This window comes from Chamaea fasciata, unplaced genomic scaffold, assembly GCF_029207755.1.
Source record: "Chamaea fasciata isolate MVZ Bird 193981 ecotype frontalis unplaced genomic scaffold, bChaFas1.0.hap1 SCAF_2, whole genome shotgun sequence".
In the NCBI taxonomy this organism is placed as follows: Eukaryota; Metazoa; Chordata; class Aves; order Passeriformes; family Sylviidae; genus Chamaea; species Chamaea fasciata.
Window position 1 is genome coordinate 54,938,629 of NW_027094087.1, and position 23,492 is coordinate 54,962,120.

Here is a 23,492-nt window from a genome sequence, read left to right on the forward strand (position 1 = left end):
GCCTATAAAGGCAAAATAAGTTCAAGATGAAAGGAAACAAACAGATGAATGACAAGTAGGAATAAAAACTGCTATCAAGTCCCATCTTTCAGTACAAAAAGCATCACTTGAATAAAAGCACTTAAAACCCAGACAAAATCTGCACAAACTGCTTTCTCCAGGCACCTGGTACCCTGACATTATACAAGCAGACTTCATTTGCTCTAAATGCAAAAGAAAAGACTTGGAGTGGAAGGAACAAACTCAGATACAATTTGATGAGTCTGATAAAAGGGAGGAAGAGAGAAATTAGGAGTAGTTTTGTGAGTTGCACAGAACTAGTAAAACCAAAACTATTTAAGCAAGGCGACTGGTCCCACTGGCATATTGTTCAACACCAGGGCTAACACACATACTTTTATCCCAATTCCTCTCCATTATGTTGGCAAAATTGTTTGCATGGGCTACGCAATAAGCTGCATCAGGGAACTTAAAAGGCATAAAAATAGCATTGCAAACCACAGCCCTCCCCTGAAAGAACTGTTTGTACATGGAACCACAGCCTAAGCAGGACAACCAGAAATTAAATAGAGACAGAGACTGACTAATGAAGGGAAAATGGCATTTAAAGCCTGAGGAAGAAAAAGTCATTGGACATGGTGAAAAGAAATGGAGGGGAAAGAGACTTGGGATTAAAAATTAATACGATCACGGTACTGACTGAGACTAACAATCAGGATGGTTTGGGGAGCCACAAGAAAGAGCAGAAAGGTAGGAATGGAAATTGCTAACCGTAAATTCTGTGAGCAAAGAAAGAAAAGGGTGAGGAGGGAGGACAAGATCTAATCAGAAAGTCTGTGAAATTCCCCAAAAGCCACGGAAAAGTGGAAAAATACAGACAAAAGCAGGAACAGCGGAGAGCTCAAAGAGTCAGGAAACTAAACCTAATGAGGTGAGGAGGATAAATGGATGTAGCAATGGCAGAGCAACAGGAAAGTGACAAAGTAACCAGAGCTCAGAACAATTCGAAGCAGGACAAGGGGATAAAAAAGTATGAGAAGAAAACTTCGGCGATAGTGAGGAGAGAAACAGGACCAAGTGAGAATGAAGTGGACGTTTCACAGCTACTAGAAGTGACCATCCTACCAATGAGCTGGCTCTGGTGACTATCTGCCTGAAAATCCAGTCAATTCAATTCAGAAACCAAATTAAAAGCTACTTTTTGTTTAGTTTTGCTAGGGTTATTTCTGCTGTATTTGGGGTTTCTAAGCAATCTACCACACCATCAGACATGTACTGGGAAGCTCTGAAGGACAGACAAGGCCTTTCAGCTCCAGCACAGTGGTAGATCAACCCAGACGAATCAACATACCTCTATTTTAACAACTGTGGCCTCAATGCTGAAACAGATAAAACTCCCTTCTGCATCTCTGGTTATTTTTAGCCATTCCCTAGCACTTCTCTCCTGCTGGTACAAGGACAGCTCAGAGGCAGGGACAAATAGGCCAAAGGAAGTATGATTCTTCCAGCAAGAGCACAGTTAGTCCAGCTTCAAAGCACTGTCATGAAGTGAAGAATCAGGAAATGAGTGCATCCCATGGGTCGGACAAGCTGAAGAAGGTAAAGGATTTACCAGGGATGAACTTTTGGGTCTGTCCAGCTACCATTTGCTTCCATCCTGCTCCTGATTAAGGGGCACAGAAGGATGGTTATCATCACTTCTCTGACACCAGAGGTAGTCCATGGGCAACGTGGTTTGTCCCACGGTAAGAACACCAGTGGGTATTGTGGGAGAAAACGTCTGGATGGTCGTATCCAGAGGGGTGGTGGGGCTCAAGGGGGCTGAGATATTTGCTGCTGACTGTGGTGCACATCAGCCTGCACAAGGGTACAAAATACTGATGGAAATTGAGCCAACTAGTCTCCCAAGGCCGCAGATTGCCTCCAGAAACAATGTATTAGCAGTAAATCTAATCATAATCATACATAATCACTCTCCTATTTCTTGTGTCTGTCTGAGAGCCTTCTCTTGTGCCCAGGAGTCTTCTCTGCCACAGGCTGCTCAAAGTCCTACTCTGTTGCTGTTGGGACACAGAAACTATGAAAGTAGATTAAAAAAACAAGTGCTCTTCAAGAAAAGAAATGAGTAGCAAAAATATCAGTGAGACTATTATGACAGGAAAAATATTGGAAAAGCTGTTCAGCTTTAAAAGGTGAAGCATCTCTTAAAATAGTTAGAAAACACAAAGGAAATTGTTACAGAACAAATTCTAGGCCCATTTGACTCAAGACCCAGCAAGTGTTGCAGCACAGAAGGTGCTGGTGGCAGCCCCACCGTGATTTTTGTCACTCCAGGTGCAGGGCTCCAGATGGAGCTGTAGTTCTGTACAGCAAAGTGTGTTAGGCTAAAATACTTGCTCTCCTTTCTTCCTCTGCACTGCAGCAGTCTGGCTCATGCAGTGAGCAGGGACACTTAGCTGCTCTAAGTCAAAGTCAGGAAAAGTTGGTGAAAATGATAAAAACAAACAACATGCCAGTAGCTGGAGTTTGGGGGTTTTGTTTGTTTGTTTTCAAAGGCAAATAAATTCCTTCACCCACTTCACACAGAAATTTCCAAGCAGATCTTGGGTCAGTTGCCAGTGGAACTGTAATACCATGGAACTGATTTACACTGGGACAGAGAGGGGACAAACTCAGCTGAGTAACCCAGACTAGACACTGCCAAAACACCTGATGTCACAAACCCATGGCCTAAGGATGAGTTTAACTCGTTTTGTTCATACATGATACAGATACTTGCAGCATGCATCAGTGTGTTGATGGAAAGTGAATAAGCCATTAATAGAGACATGGCCAGGAAAGGCAGCACCAGCTTGTGTAGTCAGGGCTTCCACACAAAGCTGAGATCCGGAACCAGAGCTTGATGTTGCCATGGTGTCAGCTAATGCAGCAGCTTTGTCCCTCCTCCTATTGCTCCCTCTTCTGGATTAAAAAAATTAGAGAGCAGACAAGCACAACAAACCTTTCCCATCAGAGCTGCTTTCTTTGGAGTAACTGAATGGTCAGTGACACATTGCTAGAAACTGAATATACGTACTAGTGCCTTGAACCTGGATTAACGGCAAGGAATGCAAACACTCCAAGTGCTGCTTCCAGATATATTACTGATAGAGAACATGTAAGAATTTTAGTGGAGGAACTGAGCTCCACTGCAGAAGAGCCAGCCAGCCTGGCAGTCAGCCGGTCTCCCTGGGATCCCATTTCTGATGTGCCGGCTCTCACCCATGAGAGACCCTGGCAGGCGAGGCACCACAGCCCCTCCGACCGGCAGTCCGCTCCACATCCTGAGATACACTGCTTGGAAAACCACAGCTGATGAAGTGGTTTGGCTTGGCAAAGGAAACGATGCACAGGCCCAGCCTCCTCCTTTTCTACCCACTAATTTCACACCTGGAGCTGCTGCAGAGCACAGGCTTCAAAGCGCACGCCAGACTCGAGCGGGACAAAAGTGACTCAAAGCGGTATTTTTCTAAAACGAGTTTTAGAGCGTTTCATATCTGCAGCACTCCATCGCATATAGCGCTTTTTTTGTTTTGTTTTGTTTCTCTGGAAAATCCACTGTAATAACCCTCCCGAGAAGTTTAGCTCCATGCAGGTGCCGCACTGGCGGTGTACGCTCCGCGCTGTGACACGCCGGGCTGCGGGGCCCCGCTCTCCCACGCACGGAGCATCCCGCGCTCTGGAACACGGGCTGCAGAGCCGCTCGATCCCACTCTCAGAGCATCTCACGCTATGGAACACCGCCCGCAGGCCCCGCTCTCCCACCCACGGAGCATCCCGCGCTGTGGCATAAGGGCCGCAGAGCCCCGCTATCCCACGCCGGCGCGTCCCTGGGCTCTCACCCTGGCTGAAGTCCTCGCCCGGCTCGGCCTCGGCGCGGCGCGGGAAGCCGGGCGGCAGCGCGGGGCCGATGAGCTGGCGGGCCATGGCGAAGCCGGCTCCGGGAGCAGCCCGGCCGCTCTCCCCGGCCCGCTCCGCTTCCCTGCTCCCGCCCCTGCGGCGCTCCCGGATGACGCCGCGCCCGCCGGGAAGGAGGCAGGCAGGGAGGGAGGGTTCACGTCTCTCGGCCCGGACGTGACGCGTTCATCGGCCGCCGCCGGAGGGCCCCACGTGGTGGTGCGAGCGCGCCGCGGAACGGGGTCTGCACCCGAACGGCCTCTCCGGGCCCGACATGAACCCCTTCGCCTGGTACCCGCCGCCCCCGCCGGGGCTGCCTCCGCCGGGCATCCCCCCACCCTTCTTCTGCCCGCCGCCCTCCTGGGACACGAGCTTCTGGGCTGCCCCCGTGCCCTACCCCCCGCCCGGCCGCTACCCGCCGCCCGACGGCACCTACGCGTCCGCCGACACCTACTCGCAGCCTAAGAGCTACTCCCAGCCCGCCGAGTCCTACTCGCAACCCGCCGACAGCTACCCGCCCGCTGAGAGCTACTCGGATCCCGCCCAGAGCATCCCTCCCGCCGAGAGCTACTCGCAGCCCGAGGGCTACCCCCAGCCCTCCGAGGGCTACCCGCCGGCTCAGAGCTACCCGCAGCCCGAGAGCTTCCTTCCCCCTCACGGCTACAGCTCGCCTGCCGCCTGGTTCCCGCCCGCCTACGGAGCGCGACCGCAGGGCCCGCACTCTGGTGAGGGGCAGGGGCGCGGGAGAAGCCGTCTCTTGGGCCCGTGGGCTCCTTCCCATCCCACGCAGGCTGGGGCCCCGGGGCTGTCCTGAGCCCTTGGGGCTGCAGGCCTCTCCTCCAGGCATGTTGGTCATGCAACCCTCTTATCTTTTCCCTGGATCCTTCTCTGTTGCCCACCGAGGTAGGAGGGGGTTGTTTTACCAGCTGTACGTGTGAATGGCTCATCTTTTTTTTTTCCTCTGTTCTCAAGGTGGAGATGGTAATTTCTCCCAGAAATGGCAGGGCAAGCAAGTGCCTGCGTTTAGTAAACATTGTCCAGAAGAAAATAACAAGCCAAAGGTATGGAGTGGGGTCCCCAGTGCGAGAGGGACATGTACGTGTTGGATTGGGTCCAGGGAAAGGCCACGAAAATGATCGGGGTCGGGGGGAGCACCTCTCCTGTGAAGGCTGAGAGACCTGGGGTTGTTCAGCCTGGAGAAGAGAAGGCTTCAGGTAGAACCCTGCAGCATCCTTTCAGTACTTTAAGGGAACTTAGGGAAAAAGACGGGGACAGGCTTTATTTATAGTACAGCCTGTAGGGATGGAACAAGGAGTAATTGTTTTAGATTGAAGCAGAGTAGATTTAGATTGGACATAAGGAAGGCTTTTTTTACTATGAAGGGCATGAGATACTGGCACAGATTGCCCTGAGAAGCTGTGACTGGCCCATCCCTGGAAGTGTTGAAGGCCAGATTGCACAGGGCTTTGAACAGCCTGATCTAGTCACAGATTGTCCCTGCCTGTGGTGGCGGGGGTTGGAACCAGATGATCTTGGAAGGTCCCTTCCTACTCAAACCATTCTGTGATGGTGTCAGTCTCATGGGACTTGGCCCAAGGCACTAGAGAGATCCCATTCTCCTGTCTAACATGCTTGCCCTTAGAAGAGAGCAAATACGTGACAGTCTGTAACCCTTGAAAGATACATGTCAACCAAATTCTTACACAGGTTTGTGTCACCTTACTGTGGTGATGCCCAGCTGCCTAAATTACATTAGTGCTCTGTTACATGGTCCAGACCAGCCAGATGACACTGATGTGTGTAGTGGGAGGAGGCAGGGTCTGTGCTGCCACCCTCTGTACTTGTACGTGTTATGGGACAACAGTCATCTGTCTTGGTAGGGAAGAGACATGGGGCTTTAGCCTAAATCTCACAGCCCTCAGGAAGTCTGTGCCAGCAGGCTGGTGTGTCTGCAGAAGCAATAATTGATTGAAAGGTGGTAGTGGGAAGAGCTGAGTGCAGTGCACGTTGTTTAGAAGATACGGAATTTGAACTTAGCTTACGTATTATGTTAGCTTATCTTTGAAACTTTTGAAACACATAACTGCTTTATTAACAAAAATACTAATAGTGTTTCGTGACTAACTAAATACAGGAATGTCTTGTAACTGCAGTGCTGAGATTATTTCTTCTTTTTTTTTCTTTTTTTCAGACCAAAAAGAAAAAAGAGCCAGTTTTCTCTCATTATTGTGATACCTGTGACCGTGGCTATAAAAACCAAGAGAAGTATGATGAGCACATTTCACAGCATAAAAAGGTTAATGAATTTGTCTTCTCTTATTCACATTTTGATTTTTTCCTTTGTGCCTGGCAAGCAGTTAGCTGTAGTCACTCCTTGAGCAGAAGACATGGGAAAGAGATTCCGGAGCTATGTCAAGTGTTAGTGGGGGATTTTTTCCTGAGTGCTTTATGTAGGGGTGGCTTCAGTTGTATTTTTGATTTTATTACTGAAGCCTTTTAAACTGTTTTTCTTGCAAAGTATTGCTAAGTCATAGGAATTAATTCATTGACACCACTATAGCATGTACAGTTTTGTGTGGAAACATTTAAGAAATGTCCTTTATTGAAAATTATCGAAATTTGGAAGTATCAAAATTTGAAATTGAAGAGTCTTACAAATTTTTATCTTAGGTGAACTTCACTTTCTCTTCAGTTATTTGATACATTGCCTACACTGGTTATTCTAAAACCAGATACATTGCCTACACCGGTTATTCTAAAACCAGATGAAATGAAGAAGTACATTATCCTTGCTTGCTATTTTTGCAATCACCTTTGTTAGCAAACTGGGTAGCATACATAGCCTATGCAACAAACCGTACAGGCAACTGGCACTGAATTTATTTGAAGTGTGCTCAAAAGCTTGTTTATATGTAATTTGTATAAATTGATAGGTTTTAAGTTTACCCTCTTATCTTTCAGTGCTCGGAAGAAGGTTGCAATTTCAGTGCACATGAGAAGATCGTTCAGATACACTGGAAGAATGTAGGTAACCCTCTAGAGCCAATGTGCCATCTTTACCATAGCCCCTTTTCTCATTCTTCAGTGGTTTCCTTTCATTCATCTGGAAAGAAAATGTATCACCTCTGAGGAGAATCTGTTTCAAGACAATATGGTGCATGAAAATACATTAAATACTATGGAGTTTTCTAAATGAATTATTTTATGATCTCTCTGTACAGTCTCACCAGTTTTGGAGTTGAAAACAGTGTGATACCACTATACCTGACAAAATGCTATTTTCTTTTTTTTGAATGTGCTCTTTTTCCTTCCTCTTTTAAACACCTGTGAAATACTTTTTCCTTAGGCACATGCTCCTGGTGCTAAAAGAATAAAATTAGATAGTCCAGAAGAGATTGCTAAATGGAGAGAAGAAAGAAAAAGGTAAGACTTGTGGCCTATGGATTTGTTTTATTTGTTTGTATTTTCCCTGTTGGGAGCATTAGATGACATTAGCTGAAGGGCAGGAGCAGCACATAACTTGTTGCTTCTGCTGTTCCATTGACCCTGCGAAACTCCTGTAGCAGTGATCTGTGTCAGAATGCCTGAGCCAGGAGAATGTGAGCTGCAGAGACTATAATAATTTAGAAGATTATAATAGTAGGCAAGGTATCAGCTGAGAAAGGAAATAGCTTTCCCAGGTGCTTGATGTGGTACCCCAGGTTAGGTGAATGTCTCATTCTTTTTAGCCTGATCACGCTTCAGGTGAGAAATGTTTGTGTGGGGGTTTTTTAGTAGCTTAAAAATCTGGAACTGTTGTACTGATATAATTGTAATACTGTGTGCAGATCTTCCCAGCTTAGGTTGTCTCAGTAGACCACACCAGGCAGTTTTCTTAGTTTTTTCAGGGCTTTCTGTGTTGCTTTGATGCTTTTCTAGTGAAAGAGAACAGAAACCATGAATGATACGTTCTCGGGCAGTCTAATTTACATTGTATGCAGGGGGCAAGGTAAAATTCTCCTATAAGCAGTATTTCTCACTATTTCTTATCCTGCAATAAGAAATAGGGTATACAGGGTGTAACTTTTTTTTATGTTGACCAGGATTGAAGTAGATTTATTTTTTTCCTTTAGAGTTCAACGGATTAAAACCTACACTTTCCCAGCAGGAGAAAGATTCTGCAGGCTTTCCTCACTTCTATTCATAATTTAGAACATAGTCTTGCAAGTGATCAGTGCATGAGTTATGTTTCCATGAGCAAGAGTTCTGTATACAGAATGGGAATTTAATTTTGAGATCAGTGGTGATGAGCTAGGGCAGTGTACTAGTCACGTGGGGGTTTTTTTAGTGAAAATAAACCCAGATGGAATCTCACTGATGTATCCACCTTGCATCCATGTCAGAAGGCAATGTTAATGCCTTCTTGCTTTGAACTTCACTTCCCTTAATAGGTTTTTTCACTGTTTCTGTTGAAAAAGAAAAATCAATGGAATTTATTGTAGAATTTTTTAACCACCTCCCTTTCATTTTTTTCCTGTATGGAGAAGCAAAATTTCTCCCCACGTAAATTCATTCTTGGAGCTTTTATGTTTTCTTTGGGCATGGATTCAGCCTTTTCTGCAAATTTCAGACAGGCAAAGGGAAATCTTACCCTTATGTCAGCCCATCACAGCAGTCAACTGTTGCACCTGCTGTTCATTTTTTACTAATGAAAACAATCCATAGGTTCTTAAAAAAAAAACCAAACACACCCCCCCCCAAAAAAAAACAAACCCAAACTTTTTTGATACAGAAACAAGAGATTATTTTCTCCCATTTTTCAAATGCCACCATTAAGTAGACAAAAATTGGTTGTGATCTGTGCAAATACAAGTTTGGTGTTAGATTAGGCAAGTTTTGGTGCTAGATTAGTTTTCATTCCAAGGTTTCCTTTTCTTCAAAAGATGCTTGAGGGCTTGGTTTTTATTTGCTTTCAGTCTACATATTGCTGTTGTCATTTTTTGGTCACTAATTTTCTAAGGATAGCTCCAGGGAAGAAGATTCATAGTGATATGCAGTCTCTAGGAGAGTCTTTGCTACTCCTTTTCAACTTTTCATACACTTCTCTATTTTGGGAGGTGTTCAGGAGAGTTCCTGTCTAGCAGCTGATGCTGAGGTTTAAGTGTTGAAATGATGTTTGAGGTGTATATGTCAGTATGTGCTCTACTAGAACATTAGAGAAGTGGGAATTGAATGTAAAATGATGGATAAGATACTGTTTGTGTGGGGAGTGGGTGCTGCAAATCACAGCAGCCTTTATCTACACTTAATTGTAAGGGGGATGCTCTGCCTGAGATGGTTTTGCTGAGCTTCTGAAGGATCTCATGTTGGTTTTACAGGTGAATATAATTTGGCTGTGATACAGCATTGCCGAAAGCCTTTTCTCACTGCGGCACAGTAAAATCAAAGGAAATACAGTTGAGTGGTCACAACCACCAACCAGAAAAAGCAAAATGGGATTAGGACTGTCTGAGCCAGGGCCACTAGATGGAGTAGTGCCTTATCTTGGTACTTCAGGCCTTCTGTGGGCATCGTATTTAGCCGTGATGGATGGGTGTAGAATTACTACCTGGGTGGCTTTTGTTACTCTTTTTACAGCAAGGAAGCTCTATGAGCATCCTTATTTTTTCATTAAAAAAAAAACAAAGAGGGGTGGGGGGTGGGGATCGGAGGCAGGCAATGAGAGAAAGCCAGCTGGAACTTTTGTTCAGCATTAATTGGGTCACCAGCAAAGCATCAGTTTAGTACTGAAGGTCTGTTGTTGACTCACAGTAAACATTGCATTGTACAGAAAAAAGGGACACCAGAGGGAGTCTGAGCTATTAAGCAGTTTTGGTTTATGGTGACAGGAAGAAAACTTTTTCTTTCTAGAAGCTCCAATCAGAGCTAAGAATGAATCTTTTTAGGTCATTAATAGTTTGTTTCTAATTAGGTTGCAGTGATTTAATATGTGTGTTTCCATGCTGCATCCTGTCTTGCTTGTTCTTTCAGCCGTTATAAATAATTACTTGCAGAATTGAGATTTTTCTTCTTAATTAGCTGCTGTGTTGCTCAATTGTGTATCCTGCTTAAAATGTTCAAGAAAGAGCTTGTGTTTAATGTGTAGCCTTAGTCTCATAGAGGAAAGAGAAGGAGGAGAGCTGGTATGGAGTATCTCTGGATAAAGCATGCTGGGTCAGAATGCTGTTTTCCTGTTGAACCTGCTGAGCCAAGAAATCTAATTAAGCAAAGAGCAATAGAGATGAAGTTCCATGGGATCTCAGGGTTTCCCTGTGTTTTGCAGACAGATGGTTGTGAAGTCTGATATCAACTTTTCTTGTTTTGATTTGTCCTGTCCCTTCCAAGTGTTGAGAAATGTGCTGTCTTCAGCATATTTTTTCAACATGAGCTTAAAGAGAATTATCTGCAATGCATTTCCTTAATGTGTCAGAATGAGGTATTGCTGTCTTCCCTACTCCACAAGTGAGATCTGGGTCCTGCCAGCCCATCTGTTTCTCACCAACATTTCTTGAGCAATGGTTATTAGTAAGAATGCGGCAAGGCTGCTTTAGCCTTAAAGTGCATCGTTACACTTACTTTTGCTTAGCTCTTAATAACATTGGGGGATTTTCTTGAGCTTGTGTGTTGCTTGTAAATTCTCCCCTTTCTGCCCCACTTTCTTTAATCTCTTGGCATTGGTTTGTTCAGATAGGAATTTTCTCTTGTATTTTCTTGCAATGCGTCTCACAGGCTGAGCATGTGCTTAGTGCTTGAAGTCCAGTACTGTTAACCACATCACTTTAATTAATTTGTGGTTTTCTAGTTGCATAGTGATAATCCTAGAGTAGTTTGGAATCCTCCCTGGTGTTGTGTTTGCAGTAGTGAAGTATGTGATACGGAAAATAATTTTTATAACTTGGTAAAAGTAGAGAAGACAAAGCAAAGTAGAAGGGATGTGTTGTAGGTCAAGGTAAACATAGATACAATAAAGTTGACTCTGATCTGCTGGGATAGATTAGCAATAAAACTGCTTCAGCTAACATATGGTTAAATCAGATATGGGAAAGTTAAGCCAAGATTTTATCAGCTCTGTTGGGTCATTTTTTGTTCCTTTTGGGCTATCCATATCTCCTTTGCTGTTGGCTGTGCATATGCAATTAAGACCAGCTCGAGAAATTATTGAGGCATTTTTCTCACAGTGCTGTTCCTATTAAAATGATGAACTTGTATAGCTCTTGACTCAGGAATCCATTGTGTAAACTGCTACAGAAACAGGTCTCTTTTCTGTTAGATGTTGGCAAAGCTCTGTTTCTTCACTGCTTGCTAAGAGCTGCTTTACTCCAATGTTTATGAGAACAAGATGAAGTATGCTGGCCTATAAAAAAATGCATGGCTCTGGCTAGTGTGCTCATTTATTGGGAAAAAAGTCTATTCACTAACACATGTGTTACTGATTATGCTCAGTGTCAATGTTCTCTGTTTCTAGAAGTTTTAGGGTATCCTTTACCTGCATGTCTCACTTCGTTGGGATATATTTACTATACTCATCTTAGCCTGAAAAGTAGTTTTCTGATATTATCAATTTATTTTGAAAAGCTTTGGATTGTAGGAGTATGTACAGTTGGGAACTGCAGCTGCTGTGAAAGAGGGCTGCCTTCTCAGGCTGTACTGGCTTAATGAAGTCTGCTGTGCCAAACCATCACATCCTGGTTTAACTCTTCCTTTTAAAATAAGTTGCTTAGCTTTGTAAAGCCCTGTGGGGACTGATGAAGCTGTTTGTATTCAAGCACTGACAAGTTGTTTGCAAGGCATAGGTGCTGGGGTACTTCAGTGGTGTTTGTAGGTAACATTTTAGGAACATCCTTTTCTTAGGAGAGGAGGAGAGCTTGCCATCTTAGAAGGGTGCAAACCCAAGTCAGGTCTTGGGATTTAAGCATATGGCCTTTTATGTGGAGAGGCTCCTTCAGTAAAGGCATGAGGTAAAGGCAGTGAGTAAAATGCCATTTAACATTTGAGAAGAGCTGGAGAAAATAAACACAGCCACTACAGATGCCTTCAGATGTGCTTCTGCAGGCGTACTGGGACTTGTGACTTGAGCTGTGGCCAGCTGTCAGTTACAGCCTGTGTCAGCTGGAAGGGTGGTTTAGGAGAAATCTGTCAGTCTTGGCAGTGAATGGAACTGAAAGCGTTGGTACAGTCCATGACGGTGGCTCGGTGGCTTGTAGAGGGAGTGGTAACGCACAGGAATGAAAGTGGGAGGCATTCATGTCTCAAATCATGCTGTGAGAGCATGTCTGAATATGTTCTTAATCAGCATAAGTGCTGGAGCATTTGAAGACTCCTTTGCTCTAGTATTTAGGGTCTTCCCTTCTATTTAAAACACCTCCCCCCACCTCCCCCCCCCCCCCCCATCTATCTCTACAATAGGCTCTTGGGGATTTTTTGAGCGTAACTGCTTGTTTTATAGCTTGCTGTCCTCCTGGAAGCCTTTGTGTTTAAAAGAAAGCACCTTCTCCTAAAACTGTGGAGCACAGGGGTCTTTGTCAACGTGAAGCTTTTGAGATTAAAGACTTCATTGCACATTTGCTGTGTGCTGGGAGTGTTGTAACATGAATGAACAAATCTAAGTAACAGGGAAGAGCAGGGATCATATCCCTGTGCTCACTTGAGCTGTGTGGCAGATTTCTGGGAGCAATCCAAACAAAATAGATGTTGACAGCTCATGTTCAAATCCTCTTAAAGGAGACAAGTTCTGCAGTGTGTTTAGGTTTGTCTTGTAGAAAATGCTTCTTATTTTCCCTTGGTATGTGGTTGAAGCTGTCTTGAATCAATGTGACACTTAGCATTCATACTGTAATATGGGGGAAATGCATGTGATAAGATTAAATATTTAAAGAAAGATACATGTCTTTTCTGATAGCTGTTTTTAGTGAGAAGCTGTTCTATGTTTCTCTGTACTCCATTTTAATAGGCATCAAATATTTATGCTTTGTGTTTCTATCCAGAAGCTGGGAGGGAGCGTGTGCATGTGTTTCTCATTTACCACCTTTATCTCAAAGCACTGGCATTTCGCTAACTAATATTTACAGAGCAAGTACTGTAGCCATTTTTGGGCTATGCTGGTAAAAAGCCTACTGCCTAGGCTCTGCCTGTTAGAACCAGCAAGGCATTTGTCTGGAGGGAAGGATGTTAAGGGAGGTGGGGAATGGCAGAGACTGGATGGTTTGGGGGATGGTTGTAACAGTAAATTTCTTTTCATCTGCATGATTTGGCAATTTTTCTTGAGCCTGGAATTAAACGGGCAGTAATTCTGGTGAACTTGAGGTTAGTGTGCAAGCACATTGCTGAATACTGCTCCAGAAGGAACTTGTGTGCTTTTCCCTGTCATATTAAAGGAATCTTGTGCACCCAGAAGATGTTCATATAACTTTTTTTTTAAAAGTTTACAAGAACTCAGCAGTTAGTTTGCTAAAGGCATGTCATTCAAATAATTCAGTTGAAGCTCCACAGAAGTAAAATCGGTGGACTAAATTATGTGTTGGGGCAAAGAGAGGGTCCATGACTATATCCAGACTTTGTCTGTACCTTTCTTGATGGTTTGGTAAATCTAAGAATGCTAATGTGATAGATTTTTAAATTTGTTTTGTTTTGTTCCTTGCATCTGGATATATAAGCATATGTTGCATCTGGATATGAAATCTTAAATGCACTCAGGTTTCTTTTCCTCACTAATGCCTTTTTAAGAAAGAAATGGTCTGTTAAACGTCCTTGAAATTTTTTTAAAATCTGTAATGTTTATAGAGGAAGCTATAAAGGTAAAGGGGGAATTGGAAAACTACAATGAATCCTTTAAGAGCCACTGAAACTATTTTTTTTCTTCTAGAAATTTTCCTACATTGGCAAACATTGAAAGGAAGAAGGAAATGCAGATGCAGAAGGAGGAAAGGGGGGAAGTGCTGACTACCCAGCAGTTTGGGTAAGTGTTTTGAACCAAGCTTGTTGCTTTCCTCCCACTGAGTTCAAAAGTATGCTCTCTAACTGTGATCTCCCAGCACTTACTGCTTCCTCTGTGTACAAAATCTGGCTGCCCTTTAAGAGAGGACAGGCCATTTGACAAACTGCTGATATAATATTCTTTTGTTTACTTCATAGTGCTCCAAAGTCCTCTTCAGTTAAATGAAACAATAACTACATTAAAAATCTGCTATTCTTACTTGTTTGAGAAAACCACTTTCTAGTGGCTGTTCCTTAGATCAGCATAACCTTGGTCTCTGAAAAAGTAGTAATGGGGACAAAAGTCATGCGACATAATGATTCCACATGGTTTAATCCTTTATTGCCTGAAAATGGCCCACAGAGATTTTATTATTACTCTTTCTCTCCCTTCTGATGATAAATCAGTGAGGAGGGGAAAAAGATAAAGATGATGGAGGGTAGAAAAAAGAAGCAACACTACTTAAGTTATGATGAAAACTGTATGAAAATTAAGTTAAATCTATCTGCTACCATTGTTCTGATCTAATACTTACTCATGTTGAATTTTTATCTGTTCTCTGCCTTATAAATTATTTTCCAGCATGGTTTTGTTCTTCTCTCTCACTTCCACATCTAGCTAGGTGGAATCAGCTAACTTCATTAGCTCTGCTTTAGGACCTGTGGGAAGATTTTTATTTTTTTTTTTTTTTAATGTTATAATGAGCCACACTCCTAAAATTCACTTGTTTAAACTAGAATGTCTGAGCTGGAGGACAGGAGCAGACTCAGTCATAAGGGGCTCTTGCTAAATGCCATTTTCTGCTGCATGGAAGTAAAGCTGGGGTTTCCCTAGCTTTTTGTATGGGGGATGACAGCAAACAAAACTTGTACCATGGTAAAAATGTTTGAGCTAGTGCAGAATAAGAAGTTAGTGCAATTTTTTTAATGTGAACAGTGCAAATTACCTTATTGCAGCATGTGCTTCAGAAGATCCAGCACTTACCTCCCCCCACCCAAACAGTTGCTTTTCATGACTGAAAGGAAATATTTATAGAAGACTGAAGTAAAACTTCCTTCAAAGGATATAAAATTGCAGAAGTGCTTTGCACCTCAGGAACTAAACCTGGGCATTGAAACTAAAGTTGCAAACATATATGATATTATGTTTGGAGATTCTTAGGCCCAAAGGTGGATTTTCTTTGTCACAGTAACAAACTGTTTGATGCCTACAAGTTTTATTTGGTAACTTTTGTGGCTGTGAGTCAGATGCATCAAGTAGTCTTAAATGTCCATCAGCAATTCTATGCTGTTACATGCTGTTAGTAGCTTTATATCAGGAAAACTGTGTGGGGAAAGAAAAAGACAAAAAGCTCTCAAAATTACAGATTGTTTACTTCTGCATAGCAACTTTTTATTCTAGTTGATTCTAGAAATCTCTTCTTTTTCTCCCCTCCCTTCCCTGAGCTAGTAGCACGCTAGACTTGGTGAACTGTCCATAAGCTGTCCTTTCTGCTTTGTATATCAGCAGTAAAGATTCAGAAATTGGTGCTTATCTGGCAAATTTACTGATGTGTGAGTCAAAAATAGAATACAGCTTGTTCCCTGCAAGCTGTGCTATAAAAGCAAATAGCTAAGTAATATTTAGAAAGGATTAAATGCTTAACACTTCCATGGTGCTTTCCATTTGTGGTTCTCTGAAGTGCTTTGCAACTCCTAAGTCTCAGCATCCCTGTGTGTGAGATCAGAGATGCAGAAGGACTCTTTGGAAGCCTGTCTGGTGTCTCACAACACTGAGTAACAGTGCACAGCTCTCCATGCCCTCTGAATGGCGACTGAAGAGCAGGATATCTTCCACGAGGGAATGGCAGAAGGCAGGAGCCAGGCTGATATTTGTTGGGACGTATTTTTGACTTTGAGATTTCTTTATGGGTGTTCGAGGCCCAAGAGAATTTAGAAAGTTGTTTTTAACCCTTTGTGAAGGACAACAGGTTTAAGGTTAAGGACAGCAGCTTTAATTGAGTCTGTATTTTCTTAATATCTTCTAAGTTGTACAACGTGCTGTATTTAGAGTGTGGTTGTACAAATTCAGAAATGCAGCTTTCTCTCTTGTTGGAGTTGAACCATAGGAGATAATATTAGCTTTCTTTTGTAGGTGAAGGACTGATGCACAGGAAGGCAGTGGCTTGCCACTTGTGCCACAGGAGCACTGTGGTGGGTGATGCCATCAGGGATGAGCAGTCAGTGTTGAACACTGTAGTGAAATGACTGGAGAATGAAATTAAATGTGTTTTGTTGTAATATAAATTCATTTTGAGTGCTATGACAAGCCTTGTTCTCTTCTCAAGAAGAGACTTGATAAGGCCAGAAAAGCATGGAAGACAGGAATGCTGGTAACGGGAACATTTCTGTACAAGAAAAGTAGTGGGTGACTTGAAAGGGCTGTGTGATGTAGGCCTAGAAAAATTGCATAGGTGGAAGAGGTGAATAAAGTGGGATTATACACTGTTTCTTGTAACTCGAGAAGGATGGGGCACTAAATGACTTGTTTAGACCTCAGAATGAAGGCAAACAAAAAGTCCTTTGTCACAAAATATTAACACCTTGCTGTGAGATTTCAGGGGTGCCAGACATGAGCACACCATCCCACATCATGAGGCCTGTGGTTGACTAGGGGTAATAGGTCCTCAGCCAAGCTGTGGGTGAGGCTGGGGCAGGGAGGACTGATCAAAACCAACCATGGGGTTCATTCAGGACAGAAGATCTTGTGTAGTTTTTGCTGTTGTAATGTGCTGGTGGTTAGTTACAGTCTTGTTTTGCTGAATTAAGTTTCTGTTGCTTGGAAATAAATATTTTCAAGAAGCTTCAGTTGTGCCTTCTATATTTGCATTTCTCTCCTGGTCACATTTATTCTTGTATCTGTAGAATTCGACCAGAGTTTTTAAGCTTTCCAGGTATCTTCCTATCAACCTGTGTTTATAGGATAACCTGGAAGATAATGGAGCCATGGAAGATAAGTGGAGCCAGTGTGCTGTGCTCTTCCTGTATTTCAGGACTTCTTATTTTGTTTCAGGTTTTAAAAAATGCGTTATCCTGATGGACATTTCTTTTATTCCTTTTCCTTGGAATGGAAGAGATGAATGGCATGTTAGTTGGAGGCGGGAGTAGGTAGTCATTGCAGCTGATGGTGTCAGATGGCTGAATGGATTTGGTGCAGCAAGATGCTTCTCGGAGCTGTAACTAGAAAAAAGAGACTTCAGCAGCGAAAGAATGTTTATAGCAGATGCTTTCCTTTTAACTGCATGTTGCCACTGTTCTGAATGACTTTCATGCTTAAGTCAAGAGAGTATTTGTTGACTTCATTATCTGAAATGGAAACGCTGTGTACTCACACTGCAGGTTATCGAGAAACTTTCTTAGCCTGTGTACCCTTGGCCTTGTTGGAAACTAAAAGTCATGAACTGTTCGTTCAGGTTCCAGCTTTGTCCCATTGCCCTGCCTGAGATGAGGTGTGACTGCCTTTATGGTCTGTCACCTCATGTTAGCTGAGCTGGTGTAAGTCCTGGCATCGTTCTGTGTTGCTGAACCTTAAACAAGGGCCTGAGCCATTTGGTTACATGAGTTGTTTTTATTCTCATAGCTTACCATCTATATGAGCTTTCTCTTTCTATTTTCCAGCAAAATGAAGGGGATGTGGAAACCTCCAGAAAATGGAGAGCCTCTTGGGCATCAACGAAGACACAGGAGAAGACAATGGCGCCCATTCTGGAAGAAATTTAGGAAAAATGGCGGCGATTATCATGAACATGGGACTCAAAATGAAGCCAATGGACCAGGAAACAGCACAAGTGAAAAGGAAAATGAAAAGCAAAATGCTTTGGCAGGCCAAGCATATGAAAAAGATGTGGACCCTCTTGGTCTTCTGGCAAATGGTGATGTTGGTAAGATGAAGGAACTTGGAGAAGTTTTATTTTAAATAGTTGTTTTAAGTTTAGATGCTGAGACTTTGTGCTTCCTAGTCACCATTTTGGAAGTCTGACATGAAGTTTGTGTGCAGCATTACATGTTCTGATGTAAATATTGTACAGTAGTCTAAAGACCATGCAGCACCCGCTTTGGTTACTAAATTAGCATGTGAGATAGAAAATATTTATAAAATCAGAAGAAGAATGAAGTACTTCAACAGCCAAATTATTTTTCAAAACTGTTAAATATCCCTCTGTGGTTTTGAAAATAACAGTATTTAGAAAGTGAAAACAAATGGATTTCCTTGTGTGAGTTAAGTGAATTACTTAAAATATCAATATTTTACTTTTATTTCTGTTATTTGCTGTATTATTACTCTTGGCATTCTCCATATGTGTATGTTCTCTGAAGTATTGCTGCTTAGTTTTTTGGGATTTGTTTTTTTGTTTGTTTTTTGTTTTTTTTTTTTTTGTGAGCCTGTATTTTTTCTCATGCTGGCAGCAGTGTAAATTCTTCAGATCTAACTATTTATAATGTAGTCAGCAGTGATGCAGTACTCCTAGAATATGGCATGTAAGCTGACTTAAATATAACTCTGGCTATTTTTAGCAACAAGGGTAAAATACATTCCCTGGAAAGATGTCTGATGCTGAGTTTTTCCTCCTGAAAACATAATCTTCAATTAGTCAGAACAAGAACTCAGCATCCCTATGTAATTTGTTTATTCCATTAATCTTTGCGTGTTGGGAAACTTAAGTATGCTTAAATATATCTGTATTTCCCTGCAACATCTGTGTTTTACTTAATGATAATAGGCCTTATTATGCCAAAGTACCTCTAGTGACTTCTGTTATAGTAGGTAGAAAAGGAATGTGGTACTTTCTTATTATGCATTATTAAAGCTAGTTGCAACTTTTTATACAATTGAGAAATTTAGCCAGAACAAATAATAGGAAACACAATAAAACTAAGTAGAATTTAAAAAAAAAAAAAAATACAGCCCAAATCCATTATTTTACTGTATAGGTACAGCTTTGTTGATTCTCTTTTTTTTTTTTTTTAAATTCTCCCTGACTGGCTTCTAAATGCTTCCCCTCCATCTCAGAATTAAATCCAGCCAGACTTCAAAACATATTATGAAATCCTCTCTCTCTCTTTACCTACACTTGATAACAAAACCTGTAATTATATTTGGTATGCAAAGAAGGAAGCAGAAAGCTCAAGCTTGTGTTCAGGAAAGTTTTTGTTTCAGTAACGTTGTTGGCAGGACTATAAACCAGTGGAGGCACCAGTTTGCTAGCACTTATCTATAGAGGGCAGGCAAAAGTGGGGGATTTTCTGTCAGCCCACAGCACTGAGCGATGGTGCCCAACATCAGCTCTGTGTGGTGCTGAGATGTGGGTGTAGCAGCAACGCTGGCTGTTGGCAGGATTGCTGGGAAAAACCCCTCTTGCCTTTTCTTTCCCTGCAGAATCTGACAAGGATGAAGCAGCTGAGGAAGATGGGAGACGGGGAATGACAATTGTCCCCAGGCAGGTGACCTCTGCCCTTAGTGCGCTGTCGGTCAACTATGGCAGCGGATCCGACAGCGAGCCCGAAGGTGTGTAGAAGCAACCTCTGCCCTTCTCCTCTCCCCTTCTACCCTGTGTCACACTGCAGTGCTGGGGACTGCAAGCAGGACTGTGGCTTTTTTTGCTGTCCTTTTCTCAGCAGCGTGTCTTGGGTTGAGAGAGAGGCATAAAATGCCTTTGATTAGGTTGTGTGTCATCAGTTTCCCAAGCCTTTGCTTCCCTAGCTGGGGGAAAATAAGGAACCTGTTTTCAGTCTTGCTTCAAATCGTGTTTGAATAGTGCCAGGAAAAAGCTGTTATTGTCACTTCATGAACTTATTTTCACATCCTTAAGGCTTTTTTCATAGAAGGCTGCTGGGAGTTACAGTAGGACTTGAACTCTCTGTTACTTGGATTTTGTGCTTCTCCTAGTGTATGCATCAGTGTGTGGTGAGGAATTGCTGCTGCTGCTTGTTTTTGTGAATATTTACTATGCCTTACTTGCCCTGTTTGGCCTATCCAAAGTTAGAGAACATCTAGCAGACAGTGAATTGAACTTGGGCATCCTCTGCCCTAACTGTATCATGATTTTCTCAGCAGCCAAATTTGCAGCAAGCTATAATGTGAAGCAGTGTACTTAAGTGATAAGAAGGCAGAGGTGTGAAAATCTCAGTCAGGTCCTACTCTTTTTATTTTTCTTTTTGTGCTGTAGAGTTGAAATACCTTGTTTTCCTTTCTGTGAATGTTTAGAGATTATTTTTTTGTATTTAGAAAGAAAACCCAAGCCAAACAAAACCCTCCTTTCCTCCAAGCAAACCTTGAACATCTTCACATCAGGTTGTGTGAGCAAGACTAACGAACTGCCAGTGCATGGGGATATGAGTATGTTGAAGAGGCTTTTATGTTTGAGATGAAAGTGTGTTCTTTTTCTTTAAGAAATCCCTGTCAAGACTGCAACAAAAGCTGAGAGAAACCAGACTGTGCTCAGAAATACACCTCAAACTACTCCTGCTCCTCAGAGTCAGAAACCAAATCAAAACCTCCCCGAATGCCCAGGCACGACGTTAAGGAGCTCGAATTCAAACGCGCGTCCCCGCCGAGGTCCTGATAAGCGGGGCAGGAAAAAATTACCTCGCCTTCCCAAGCGCCGTCCAACTCTGCTGGAAATGGTAAGAGGCTCAAATAATGCCTCCTGTGCAAGAGTAGAGCTATTTGTGAGTGTTTCTCCTCTTCCCTGCAGGAAGTTAGACCAGTCTGTTAGCACAGGGCTTGGCTTAAGAATAGTAAAGTGAGCGTTTCACATGGACAAAGTGAAGATGCTTTAATAGACAGATAGAAATACCCTGGCATGCATTCAGGTAATGACTGACTTTGGTAAATAAGAGATGACAACTGAATCATGTGTCTGAAGTGAGCTGCACAAGGAACAAGCCCTTTGTTCCTCGCTCTTCTCTTCCTGGTGGCAGTATCCAGTAGGTTTTGTTTGTGTATAATCCCTGCAGCCATGATCTGATCTTTTTGCTCCCAGTTTTGCTGTTCAGCCAGGTTCTTCTGCTGGAGGAGCACACAGTTCTTTTTGCACGTGCAAAGCGATCTTGTTGAGGAGTGTGTTGGTGACTTAAACTATAGAGTGGTGTTGAGCTACAACCTGCTTGCAGAAGGGTTTCTTCTCTAGGCAGGTTTAGATCAATCTGAGGAAGGGACAGCGCCTTGAAGAGCAGCAGGTTGATGTCTCAGAAGGTAGAAGGAGGTTTGTAGGGGTGAGTCCAAGGTATTCCCAGTAGCAATGCAAAGCAACCCATTTGGCCAGAGAGCTTGGTGTCTTTCTTTAGGAAGCTCCAACAGAACCTTGGAGCTTTTATTGTATTTATTACTCAAAAGCAGTACTACCCTTGTGATTCTATAAATATCTTAAAGCTCCTCCATCAAGGGAAAACTTGCAGTGGGCAAAAAAAAAGAGGAGAAAGCAGGGTGCCACTGACATCAGAGCTCTGAAATAGCACAGGATGTTTCAGGAAGAGATACCTGATAAGGTACATCCCAAGCTGCAGATGTGGGCAAAATCCCTCTGTAGTCTTTTTAGCACGTAGTACCATTCCTGCCAAGAATTAAAGTTCCTAGGGACTGAAAAGGAAGTGTTTGTCCTTTGTGTAGCTCCCTAAGCATGCAGTTGCCTTTATCACTTGCTCTTCAAAGTTGTTGGTGATCAAAGCAGTGACGACTCTGGAAGAAAGTCAGATGAAGTCCCACATGCTGAGAGAAGCTGGCAGTACATAGGAAACCTGAGCTGAAGCTTGCCAGTATGGTCCATTTTTAAAACTGCATTTTATTGAGGTTTTTTTGCCTTTTCAAATTGCTTGGAGTTGTTTTTAGAGAATGTGTACTGTGGCTGTGAATCACAGAGGAGGGCCTGAGGTTTGCAGGTAGGCTTCCACTGTCATTAGAAATGGTCAGTGTGTAAAAACCTTGAGAGGGAGCAAGGTTGAAATTTTACAAAATGGATCCAGAAAGTGGATTAGAATGCTAAAAACAGGTGGCTGTATCAATGAAACGATTTTTTTTTAAAAAAAAGAGGTAGGAGAATAGCTGCAGGTATTTCTTGGCAGTCATTCAGCAGTGAGATGGGCACTACTAAAAAATCTTTATTGTAGACATGCAGACACTAATGAGTATTTAGTCATTCTCTATGTTGACAAAATCAAAAGCTTGTGTACTGTTACTCCACTGATACCAATCCCTGCATTAAAAAAATGAAATACTAAGAATATAGTCTTGTGATTTCTGCAGCCCAACTGGGCCCTAATTTGGCCGTTTGGGAGTTCATCAGTTTCTCCCAGTTGAACACAGAACATCACTATGCTGTCCCTTGTCTACCCTGAAGTAGTACATAATCTAGTTCAGATGGAAGGTTCCTGAAGGCTCATTTTAGGTGTCAGCTGCTTGTAACACCTCTTAGCCCTGATCTAAGTAGAAATATTCAGACTTAAAAGTGGCCAGTTAAACCACTGTTGAAACTTGTAACAACAAAAAAAAGCTTCTCGGTGACATTGCAAGCCAAACTCAGTTCTGCTGACACTTGCAATGAAAAAGGTTCATTTAGCTCTCTGCCTGATAGGTTTCTTTTTCCTACCAAAGTGAACTTTAACGAGGTTAAAGTCGATGAGGAAGGCCTCTAGCACTTTGATTAAGCTACTAGAATTAGATTGGTGTATGTATTATAGCCCAAACCAGTTACTGCTGTTTAAATCTGTGGTCTGGTACCTGATGAAAAATGCCCTTTCCTTGTATTTATCTTTTACTCATAGGGGGTTTAAATTAAAAATGCATGGGATATTAAATTGCAGATACAGTATAAGTCAGAAAGTGTAAAAAATTATAATAGACCTGCTACCCTGATGTACTGGAATGCATGGCCTGGTATTACAGTCCATGATATGAAAACATCATTGTCTCTGGTATGGCAATCTCCAGCCCCGTGTGTCCAGGACCTGTGTGAGAGAGCCAACTGTTTAACTTGAAAGATGTTGGAAATTACTGAGCAGATCAGTATATCTTGCTCTGCATGTATCAGCTACAGAGCAATAAAGGGAAATATGCATCATCTTATCTTTTTTTTTAATTTCCAGTTACTGGCCCAGGACATCCGGCACGAAAGGAATGTGATTTTGCAGTGTGTTCGATACCTCGTCAGAAATAACATGTTTGGACTTCATCTTAAAACAGAGCCACAGGCTGAAGCAGAAACTGTGCAGTCCTCTACACCTACAGCAGAGCCTTCCATGGACAAACCCAATGAATCTAATTGTTCTTCTAGCTCTGACCTTCAGTTAGAAGGAGGACAAGAAGATGCATTATTGATAGCCCAGGGTGAGAGAGAACCTGTGGATCAGACTTCACAGACGGCTCAGTTGGCAGATGAGGACACGTGGGAGACCCCATCAATTCAGTTTGAAGGAACACCATAGAGGATGTCTGTTACGGACAGTAAAGCAAAGGCGCTCATTTTCTACCCAACTGATGTTTTTTGAAAGACATCAGTGTAACAAAAAATCATTAAAGCACATACAAAGAA

At 42.6% G+C, this 23,492-nt stretch overlaps 2 protein-coding genes across 2 annotated transcripts in view; one reads left to right on the forward strand and one right to left on the reverse strand.

Annotated features, from left to right (window-relative positions):
• Positions 1-4,049, reverse strand: part of GPALPP1 (GPALPP motifs containing 1) — a 17,548-nt gene extending 13,499 nt beyond the window's left edge. Inside the window, exon 1 of the mRNA XM_066176203.1 lies at positions 3,882-4,049. Coding sequence (XP_066032300.1) covers positions 3,882-3,966 — 85 coding nt within the window. The 5' untranslated portion in view covers positions 3,967-4,049. The remainder of the gene's footprint in view (positions 1-3,881) is intronic.
• On the forward strand, positions 4,049-23,492 carry NUFIP1 (nuclear FMR1 interacting protein 1). Its single transcript, XM_066176202.1, is given in 12 exon segments — positions 4,049-4,066; positions 4,068-4,137; positions 4,140-4,661; positions 4,909-4,997; positions 6,128-6,232; positions 6,898-6,960; positions 7,283-7,359; positions 13,817-13,909; positions 17,584-17,846; positions 19,343-19,471; positions 20,357-20,589; positions 23,047-23,492. Coding segments are annotated over 12 exon segments (2,001 nt in total). The 3' UTR covers positions 23,386-23,492.